Here is a 10,696-nt window from a genome sequence, read left to right on the forward strand (position 1 = left end):
GCAAAAATTTTGACCGCAACCGCAAGATCCTACGTTGTGGTATAACCTTTGAAGAACGTGTTCATCAGTATATTGAAACATCAAGAAAGTTTAAGTCGTGATGACATCGTAAGTAGATTTCTGGAGGAAGTAAAACATCAAACCGGATTAAGACAGACTGGCGACAAAGACAGACGATAAGTCCAGAAGGTAAGAAGGCTGAAGATGAAACAAAACTCAAGGAAGCAAAGGAGAAAGTAGGAGTGACGATCGGGTCTACAAGTGCTATACGTGTGGAAATTTTGGACACACATCTCGTGACTGTCAAAGAGATGAAGGAGTTCTCGGGGCAACAACGACGCAAAAAAGGAGGGCATCGCAATGACTCGATACGTGCTCAAGACTGCAACTGGTGATGGTGCAACTGTTCCTGGAGAGATCGTGGTGGGCTAGTGTACAACGTACTTAAATTTTTGCAATCAAAACGTCTAAAGTTCAAGAGACTTGACTGATTTTGCTATCAAAGATGCACTCCACCATAAACTTTGGAGTTTAGAAGCTCATTGAATAGTTTGATAGGGTAGAATCAAAAAGTGAACCGAATGCTAGCTTTTATTCAAAACACTGTCTCTTCTGACGAATCTCGCTTTATACGGTTGGGGCAGAGCCGTAATTCCGGGTTGGGGGTCGATCGGTGGAAGTGGCGCTCCCTCTTCCGGTAAGATGTCGTAGGTCTTCATGACCTCCGCGAACACCAAAAATAGAATTCTCCGCGCCAGGGATTCCCCCAAGCATCGCCGCCTACCGATTCCGAAAGGAATGTAATTTTCGATGACGGCCAACTGGTCGTCGACCATAAACCGTTCCGGTCGAAAATTTTCCGGGTCGCCCCAGACGTCTTTGCTGTTTAAAACTGAGTACAGATCTATGAGGACTGTGGTATCCTGAAAAGGAAGGTTAAATCGTTGTCGCCATATCTCGACGGCCGGACTTGCCTTTGGGATTGTGTATCCTTCCAGCTCAGTGTCTCTGAGTGCTCGACGAGAGCCCCCCACTGGAAACACGTGACAGTACCTCATCACCTCAGACAAGGTTGCCTCCACGTATGGAATTCTATGCCTATCTTGGTACTGAATCTGATCGGAACTAGCGAAGGCGTCGTCTAGACAAGCCTGGACTCTGTGTTTAACATCAGGATAGTGCATCATCATCAGAAAGGCGAAGTCTAGTATTGCGGCACTGGAATGCGCGCCGCCGACGAATAAATCGAGAATAATCATCAAGAGCTGGTCGTCTACAAAGCATTCGTCAGTTTTTGGCCGTAAGAAGTAATTTCGTTACCTGTGAACGTGCCAGATTTATCCTTCGTGCGTCCTTGGGAGATGAAAGAGTAAATCAAATCGCCTGTCCTGTCCTCGCCCCAGGTGCTGTAGTGGTCATTAATTGTCTTCGTGAAGAAGCTCTTCAGCTCCATGTTCAAGTTGTTAATCAAGGTGAACCCCACCCAATCCGGTGCGATAAATCTAAGCCAGGGGAAGTTACTCAAAGTTCCGCCACCCATGTCGAACGCTTTACTTCGTGCGTCCAAAAGTCCTAGTAGCGTTTGGAATTTCGGATCGGATCTCTTGATACGCTGCCCAGCAATGAAAGACCATATAATGTTGACGACTGCCGGTTGCATAATCTGCCCGAACTGGACCTTCAGGCGGTCGTCATCGATCAATTGCTTCACATCTTCGAGCTCCTCGAAGATTTTCGCTTCCATTTCCATTTTCCCAGTGCGACTTTGCAGATTTTTGAGCACGAACCTCTTGTGCTCCTCAAATAGCGATCCTTCCGCACAAGTTATGCCTGAAACCCTCCCCATTAGAGCGGGGTCTCGCGCCGGAGTGACTTACCGGGGCACGATCCAATGGTGCGAAGCTTCGTGAAGAAGTTGTTCGGTCGGGCGAAGAAAGCCTCGTTGTCGAACACCTTTTTCAGGACGGGAAAGCTAGACACGCAGACGACCAGCTGGCTGCCCATCTTCATCCCGACCACGCTCGTGTTCCACTTTCTGCACATCTTCTCCAAGACGATCTGCTGTCGTCCTTTGGCCCGCCTCATCTCGCGGCGCATTTCCACCGAGCAGCCGACTAGCGGCCACCACATTGGACCTAAAAATCGCCGCTACTCCACTAGATCGCGAGGATCATGGCATACCTGGCGGAAAGTGTTTGGGTTTCTTCATCGAGTAGACGGCGAACACGCCCAAGCAGACGATCGCGAGCAGCACCACCAACATGTCTTCTGGACGCAGGTTAGCGGAGTACAGTGAGAATATCGAGACGTTCCGAACTTAAGCTTAAATAGGTGGCTGATATCTGTGCCACTTCAAATTCTAATGACCCATTTGATAGTACTACGGTGCAAAGGTTTCCAGGCGGTGAGAGGAGCTTATGTCACAGTGTCGATATCCATTTGTCAAAAGTACACTTGAGAGTAAACAAAACTACTTATCCAGATATCAGCACCTGGTGCCATGGCAGTTAAATGATGTCATGGTCAGTCAGGTGACTAGAACTCTACAAAATTGTAGACTCAGACTGGATGACTAGCGACTTGGGCAGATAGGGAGGTATTTTGTCGCACAGAACAAAATTTTAGTGATAACGCCAAGGACGGTGGCAGATACGAGTAGAAACACGGGTCACATTTTGTCGCACAGAAGCCATTACTACAAAGCCCCTTTCTAAACAAATTACGAAACAGTTATTGCGCACTTCATCATCCCTACAACTACATCCCCAATGGCGTCAAATTTTTTATAGAGGGGGCAAAGCGGAAACTTTTAAGCCTGTAAGGATTAGACTGGTTTAGGCACTCTACAAGGTGGCAAAATTAGAGGATGGAATTCTCCAATAAATGAGTACGTACATTAGTGGTAATCGTCATTTGATTTCTATAGCGCATTGTCCTCTTAATATATTTAGGAAATTCTCTACTCAAAAGAGTCGCAGATAATAAAGGGTAATAATCCTATCTCAGTCGGGGTTTGTTTGCAAAAATAGCTAACAAGAAATTTACGCAGCACTGACCAGTCCAATTACGGGATCGGGGTCTCGAGATTTGTTTGGAAAGCCATTCGTTGCTGGGCTACGAGATCGTTAAGTATGGTGGAACGCCTTGTGCAATACAAAGTGAACCCTTTCTATCGCCTGATAAATTTGACTGCTCGTTGAAAGTGAATCTTGAGAGAGGCTGACTACTCAAATCAGAAACAAACTGGGATTCAGGTTTATCGACGTTTCATAATTGAAATTTTGTTTATTCACTGGAAATGACAATTTTACCCTTATACACTCAGGCTTTAACAGCTAACAAAAGCACTAATTAATCGTCTTTATACATTTTATCGGTTGCTATTTAAATTAGAATGTTATTATTATTACCGCGCCCATATATATTTAGTTAATTAACTTATCTAGACTAACAACTCAAAATATAAACGCAAATGCATATCATCCTTACAATAAAGAGTGAGAGTAATATTTTTAAAATGTTTGTACCAGAATTACAGAAGTTCAAGGTGTAAAATGCTGAAGTTTTATGTTCTCCTGATACGAATTTCACTTGACAAAATTCTTGCATCAGGTTTACAGAAAATCAAGTGGTATTAAAATTAAAAACGAGTGACCTACACATTTTTCTGCTGGGTCAAGATCACATACAATTCAAACAGAGGTAACATTAATTTTTAAGAGATTGTCGTATCAGGATTACAGAAACGTAAGAAGGTATAAAATTAATTGGCGGATTTTTCCTGATAGAAATACTTAAACTGATCAGAAAACACCTATCAAACTGTCATTAGGTATCTTCCAAGGTATCACATTCTCGTGAATAAACGTCCTTATTTTCCTAACAAACATCCTATTCCAACAAATTTTCGTTCGAGAGATTTCTGATCCTCTTTATGTTCTCCTGATACACATTTCACTTTTGATTGTTGTATCAGGGGTAGAACGTGCAAAATTGGTCATAGAAATTCCAGGATAAATAAAATTTACTTACCAACATCTGCTTGTTGCTTCTGCGCTCGCGGTGCAAATTAATAATTACTGTTGTGCCAGTATCACATGAATTCTGGTACAAATTTTCCGCCAAGATCAGATCTTACGCAGTGTGTTCTCCCGAGACAGTTTCTTTTTCTAAAAACGGTTGAATCCGGAGCACAGAAACGCGAGACAATGAAAGACAAAACATTTTTACAGAAGTCTGTATTTTTCATAGAAAGCCAAGGTATACAACTTATTTGCAGGCCTCTTCTGGTGGTTTACGTTCTCCTGATACAAACTTCTCTCTTGATTGTGGTGTCAGGAGTGCAAAATTGGAATCACAGTATGTCCCGGATGTGTAAAATTACACAGGCACCTCCTTACTACTTTTATTGTGGCAGGATCACAGAAATGGGGGATGAGATCCTGGCGCAAATTCTTCTTAAAAATCTTTCCACCAAGATGAGATCTAATGCAGTGTATTTTCCCAATGCAAAGTTTCTTTTTCTAAAAATGGATGAATCAGGAGCGCAGGAACGCGAAACAATGAAAGACCTTTTTACAGAACTCTGTATTTTTGAGTTTAATATTAGTATAATAGAAAGCCAAGATATACAACTTATTTGCAGGCCTCTCCTGGTGGTTTATGTTCTCCTGATACAACCTTCTCTCTTGATTGTGGTATCAGGAGTGCAAAATTGGAATCACAGTACGTCCAGGATGTGTAAAATTAACTTACCTGCATCTCCTTATTACTGCTTCTATTGTGCCAGAATCACAGAAATGGAGGATTAGATCCTGGCGCACATTTTTCTTTCAAATCCTTCCAACAAGATCAGATCTTGGGCAGTGTATTTTCACGATGCAGTTTCTTTGTCCAAAAATTGTTGAATCAGGAGCACAGAAATGTGAGACAATGAAAAACTAAACATTTTTACAGAACTTATGTTCTCCTGTTCCAACGTCTGTCTTGATTGCTATGTCAGAAGAGCAAAATTGGAATTACAGTAAGTCCAGGATGTATAAAATTAACTTACCGCCACCTTACTGCTTGTTTTCTTGGTGCAAATTGCTTTTAAGAATTATTGTCGTGCCAGGAGCACAGAAATGGAGGATTAGATGTGTGTAAATTTTTCATTAATCAAAAGTTATAGGCTAGAAACCAATTTCGAAAAAAAATTCAAAGGGCTGTAACTTTTGAACTAGTAGCCCAATCTTGGAACGGTTTGAAATTATGGATTCTACAGGCCACATTCTATAAGAAAATTTTTTTTCCGGGTCGATCTGAGACATTTTTTTTCCGGGGTTCAAAAAAAGGCAGTGTATAACCTTCCTTTTTTACCAAAAATCGACTACACCAAAATTTCTCGGGAAAACACTTTTTCTTATTAATTTGGGTGGGTAGAATCCAAATCAATTCGTACTTTTTCGATCAGACTTCTCAATCAAAAGTTATAGACTAGAAACCAATTTCGAAAAAAAATTCAAAGGGCTGTAACTTTTGAACTAGTAACCCAATCTTGGAACTGTTTGAAATTATGGATTCTACAGGCCACATTCTATAAGAAAATTTTTTTTCCGGGTCGATCTGAGACAATTTTTTTTTCGGGGTTCAAAAAAAGGCAGTGTATAACCTTCCTTTTTTACCAAAAATCGACTACACCAAAATTTCTCGGGAAAACACTATTTCTTATTAATTTGGGTGGGTAGAATCCAAATCAATTCGTACTTTTTCGATCAGACTTCTTAAAAATCCTTCCCACAAGATCAAATGTTACGCGGGTCCAAAGTTTCTTTTTCTAAAAATGATTGAATTAGGAGCACAGAAACGCAAAACAACGAAAGACAAACTTTTTACAGGACTTATGTTCTCCTGTTACAAACTTCTCTTTTGATTCTTGTGTCAGGAGAGCAAAATTGGAATTGCTTAACTTACCGACACCTCCTTACTGCTTCTGTTTTCTTGGTGCAAATTGCTTTTAAGAATATTGTCGTGCCAGGAGCACAGAAATGGAGGATTCTCTCAAGATCAGATGATACAAAGCAGTGGCGTATTTACCGGGGGGGATGAAGGGGATATACGAAGAATTGAGTTATGAGATTGGGCTACTAGTTCAAAAGTTACAGCCCTTTGAATTTTTTGTCGAAATTGGTTTTTTGCCCATAAATATACCTATTATTCAAAATTTTCGTTGACTAGTTAAAGCAAAAGCAATAAAGGGGCCTGTCAGCAGTAAGAAATAAAATACTGTTCTAATCTAATCTTTTTCGCCTGTGCAACCCAATTTCTATTTCTTACCCCCCTCCTCCCCCTTATAGTACGCACTGGGTGACCTCAAGTTTAATCCCCCCCCTCACCAGAATAAATTTCTACGTACGCCACTGATACAACGTTTCTTTTTCTAAAAATGGTTGAAGCAGGAGCACAGAAACGCAAGACAATGAAAGACAGAACATTTTTACAGGGTGTATTAAAATAATACAAATTTCTTTACAATTTGCGCATCATTCAAATAACAAAAAGGACAAAAATATGCAGTTAAAAAATTTATAACATCTCAATATCGTTATCAGACTCTTCGGCGTTGCTTTCGCCCACTTCACTGTCTTCGTTCCACTCGTTTTCGCTTTCGGACTGCGGCGCGACGTCCATAATTTCGCTTTCCGAATCGCTGAGGCCCTTATCGTTGTAAACGAGAAGGGCGTCCTCCTCCTTGTCCTCTTCGGCGGCCGTCACGTTCGCGACCTGCGAGACCAGCAGGTCCAGGCGTCCTTTCAGTCTGTTGAGCGGCGTCAGCAGGGACAGTCGACTTTCTATGGAGCCCAAGACTGGCCCGAGCATGTTTGGCAGGTCGGGATTGGAGAGGAATATTCCCGCGTGAACTTCGAGGAGGTGTTTCAACCACACGGATCCGTATTGGCTCCTGAAAGAATACGCAATTGGCGATTAAGGGCGGATGGCCGAGAGAGATACCTACGGAACAGTCGTGCCTTGAATTAAGGCGGTCAGTTCTTGTACAAGTGGTAGAAGGACGGGCACCGGAAGCCTCTTAATTGTGTTCTTGATGACGCTCTCGTCGTGATTTCCGTTTAGTACGCTAGCGAGTATCGTTTTATTTTTACTGTGCAATCCCTGTACAAGTAACTGTGCTACATTGTTCACTCGAGGTGTTTTCGACTTACTGTCCAGCTTGTTTAGGGTTAAATTCTCGAGACGTATTTCCATGGGCACCTCTTGCCGTCCGTCGCTTTTCCTCTTGAACGTACCAGACGCGTGCGGCGTTAAGTAATGGACATTGTCCACTAAAGGCGTCTGGGTCTTTGCTATCGCATTGTGACCGGCCTTGGTCAAATTGCGATCCTCTCGCACTAACGTCTGCAATTTCTCATTGTCGCTTATGTCTATATTCTCGAATGTTAGCAGCACTTCGTTTCCGTAGCCGAGCAGTAGCGACAGATCGTCGTTGAGACGCGCGCCGACGATCGGTATCAGGCTAACCGTTTGCTTCTGAATTAAGTGAGAGGCCACCTGAATTTTTGTTCTGGGTTTGAGCGGTTTACTGCATTTGCTGAAACAATATTTCGCCGTCAGTCGACGAGGCAACTGTACAGGACCGGGGAGGCGGCGCAGCCAAACCAATTTCAAAAATATCAAAGCGAAGCGACACATGCATCTTTTAAGGGAGACTTCTAGCAGATTTCTGTTTTAAAACGTTGCATAACTACTTTATTGGACTGGCAATCGACCTTATTCACCAAACATTGTCTTTATCACAAAGATAACATTACCAGGGTGGTGCAAAAAGTCAACTGTACCATTGCAGCGGTCCCTTTCGAATTTTTCTAGAGGTTACCTGTCAATCGAAATTGTGGTAGTTCACGTTTACATTGCGGCACGTCAAATTTGACAACTGTTTTGCTACATTAACCCATCAAAAATCCGTTAGTTATAACGATCAAATATCGAGCACAACTTCCGTAAGTCTAGCTGAGATATTCTGCGCCAGAAGTTGTATAACCCAAAAATGCCATCGGGTTCACCAAGAAATAGTAAGCAACTAATTTCTAATTTTACTCGTTAATTTTGAACGTGTAAGAGATAATGGTGGTCCACCACTTTTACCAGTCGCAGCGACGAGTGGTTACTTTTGTAATATAAGAATTCATATACGCGAAAAGTTTCATTTCAGAAAGATTTGCGGATACATTAAATATTAGCCTGCGAACGGCGACTTCTATTTCACAAATTTCTAAATCGGGGAAACATGTAAGTCCTAAAAAAACAAGGCAATCTAAGAAACCCGTTGGCGATGTTGATGGTTTCACACAAGCAGCGATGCTCAAGTCCAAGTACTGTGGGTGTTATTACAAAAAAAACACACAATGATTTTTTTAATGTTTCCTTTACGTCCAAGTAATAATGTCCCACCTTGTTTGTAAAAGATAGACAGCCTGTTACAAATAACAGCCGCAACATTTTTTTTGGAAAATTGGTATACCACAGTGCATATGTATTCTCTCCCATTGATTGCATGATGTTATGTAAACATATCCTTAGTGATGACGTCATAATACACCAATTACGTGCGCGCAAAAAAAGGTAAATCCGATAATAATAATAATACAACCAATAAGGAGCGTCTTCTGACAAAGGACTGCGCATGTTGTGTTGCCTAATGTATGCGTTTATTTCTAGGGGGAAACAAATGTGAATTTTGGGTGTACACCCCTTTGAATTAATTTGAATTAACGTGAATTAATTTGAATTAACGTGAATTAATTTGAATTAACGTGAATTAATTTGAATTTTAACGGAATGAACGTGAATTAATTTGAATTTTAACGGAATGAACGTGAATTAATGTGAATTAACATGAATTAATTTGGATTTTAACGCGAATGAACGTGAATTAATTTGAATTAACGTGAATTAATTTGAATGAACGTGAATTAATGTGAATTAACATGAATTAATTTGAATTTTAACGGAATGAACGTGAATTAATTTGAATCAACGTGAATTAATTTGAATTTTAACGGAATGAACGTGAATTAATTTGAATTAACATGAATTAATTTGAATTTGAACTTTTGGTGTACACAAAAAACGGAACTTGTTTCCCCCTAGATTTATGTTGTCGGTACTTTTCTGAGAACCCAGAATCCAAAAAAACTGTCACCCGTTTTTTACTCACACGAAACAGCTGCACCACTTTTGCTAGGACCTATTAATACCTACCCATTTAGCGTGTGTTTGTAAAAGTGCGCAACGCCGCCCTGCGTCACGGCGACGACATTCGACGACCCCTCCGAGCACAACGTCGACACGTAGGCGGGCACGTCGTCCATTAGAAAATTCGCGACGCCCGTCTTCTCTTCAGATCCTTCGCTAACATTCCACACCGTAAGCAATCGGTCGCCCTACCGAGAAGATTAGCCTCTCGATTTTATGCACGGTTAAACTTACGCTCGAGCCGCTTATCACGTACGTGTCGCCTCCGCTGCTAGGACTGAGGTAATTTAGGAAGACGACGTCATGAGTGTGCCCGGTGAAGGTGCGCAGGACTTCTTGCGTCGACGCGTCGCATAACTTTAACATTTTGGCGCCTACCATTACTTTGTTGTAGGGCAACGCTAAGATTGAGGTTATAATTTCGTTGCCCACCTTCCACTTGCTGCAAAGACCGATTGAGGCAACGGTTTGGCGCGCAAACGACAGACCTACCTTTTCACCCATCTCTTCTCCAAGTTCCATTTCACGATGTTTTGATCGATGGCGGAATATAAAATAGCACCGTCGCACCACGACATACACTTTATTGGGAGGCTAGTCTCGCTGTCGATCGTGTAGTCTAGGTCTCCCTTACTTATGGAATACACCAACAGTTTTCCTGTGGACGTACCTAACGCAATGGCGGGTAACGACGTACTCGTAGAATCTTTGCGTTTCTTCTTCCGCGGAACGTGATTCTGCAAAAGGATAGTCATAAACGAGTAGTGAAACTTCAACTTACCTCCGACGAGTCCCTTTGAACGAAGTGAAGGCAAGTGCATGGTGAAGTTAAGTGAAAATCGGGTGTAAATTCTTGTAGGAAGGAGCTGGTGGACGTCTCCCATAGCTTCAGTTTACCATTCGTCGATAGTCTGGCGAAGTGTTTACCGTCTTTTGAAAATTGTGTTGCCATTGTATTTGGAAAATGTTTTGAAGAAAAACACGTTTTGAAAACAGAAAGTGAGGTTATAATATTGACATGATAAGCAACGGCGGGTGCAAGCTGTCAATAGTTAAAAAAATTTCCATTTCTTAAATACTGCGTAGAATCGAACAAACACGATCAGATTTTATGTACAGGGTAGTGAAGATATAATCTCGAATTTCTTAAAAATTCCAGTGTTAATTACATGGGAAAAATGTCTCTATTCTAGGAAAGAATGGAATTATGCAATTTTTTTGTTCGAATAGGCTATCCCTTACCAAAAACCACTATGGATTTTTTTTTCAAATTTTGATTATTTTATTAATGAAATGAATTTAATACTTGGAACCAGAGACGGTGCACCGGGTCCTTTTCACATGTATGAGCAATAAAAATTGTAATTATGCACGTTGCAAAATGCATGCACAGTTCAAAGCCAGATGATTCATTGCTGCAAGAGACTTGTATGCAATCTATTTATAG

At 41.4% G+C, this 10,696-nt stretch overlaps 2 protein-coding genes across 2 annotated transcripts; both read right to left on the minus strand.

The window, feature by feature from the left end:
* Nucleotides 1-584: 584 nt before the first annotated feature.
* LOC116179978 (probable cytochrome P450 305a1) lies at nucleotides 585-2,322 on the minus strand. Its single transcript, XM_031499801.1, has 5 exons — nucleotides 2,182-2,322; nucleotides 1,878-2,135; nucleotides 1,321-1,830; nucleotides 975-1,273; nucleotides 585-923 (listed from the first exon to the last, which is right to left on the minus strand). The coding sequence occupies exons 1-5, from the start codon at nucleotides 2,261-2,263 to the stop codon at nucleotides 585-587; spliced, it is 1,488 nt and encodes a 495-aa protein (XP_031355661.1). The 5' UTR covers nucleotides 2,264-2,322.
* A 4,148-nt stretch (nucleotides 2,323-6,470) lies between these two features.
* Nucleotides 6,471-10,303, minus strand: LOC116180916 (WD repeat-containing protein 43). Its single transcript, XM_031501096.1, has 6 exons — nucleotides 10,031-10,303; nucleotides 9,742-9,986; nucleotides 9,484-9,691; nucleotides 9,256-9,437; nucleotides 6,995-7,585; nucleotides 6,471-6,940 (listed from the first exon to the last, which is right to left on the minus strand). Exons 1-6 carry the CDS (start codon nucleotides 10,199-10,201, stop codon nucleotides 6,565-6,567), a joined length of 1,773 nt encoding a protein of 590 aa, XP_031356956.1. The 5' UTR covers nucleotides 10,202-10,303; the 3' UTR covers nucleotides 6,471-6,564.
* Between the last annotated feature and the right edge of the window lie 393 nt (nucleotides 10,304-10,696).

This window comes from Photinus pyralis, unplaced genomic scaffold (assembly GCF_008802855.1).
Source record: "Photinus pyralis isolate 1611_PpyrPB1 unplaced genomic scaffold, Ppyr1.3 Ppyr1.4_LG9, whole genome shotgun sequence".
Lineage (NCBI taxonomy): Eukaryota > Metazoa > Arthropoda > Insecta > Coleoptera > Lampyridae > Photinus > Photinus pyralis.

Bases quoted from the DNA above. Each gene is read 5' to 3' on its own strand.
- LOC116179978 (XM_031499801.1), bottom strand. From the start codon at position 2,263: ATGTTGGTGGTGCTGCTCGCGATCGTCTGCTTGGGCGTGTTCGCCGTC. The intron at 1,831-1,877 runs GTAAGTCACTCC...GGAGGGTTTCAG, and splicing joins CACCATTGGATCGTGCCCCG to GCATAACTTGTGCGGAAGGA. The intron at 924-974 runs GCAAGTCCGGCC...CTTCCTTTTCAG, and splicing joins AAGGATACACAATCCCAAAG to GATACCACAGTCCTCATAGA.
- LOC116180916 (XM_031501096.1), bottom strand. From the start codon at position 10,201: ATGGCAACACAATTTTCAAAAGACGGTAAACACTTCGCCAGACTATCG. The intron at 7,586-9,255 runs GTAGGTATTAAT...ATATTGTTTCAG, and splicing joins TACAAACACACGCTAAATGG to CAAATGCAGTAAACCGCTCA. The intron at 6,941-6,994 runs GTAGGTATCTCT...GTATTCTTTCAG, and splicing joins ATTCAAGGCACGACTGTTCC to GAGCCAATACGGATCCGTGT.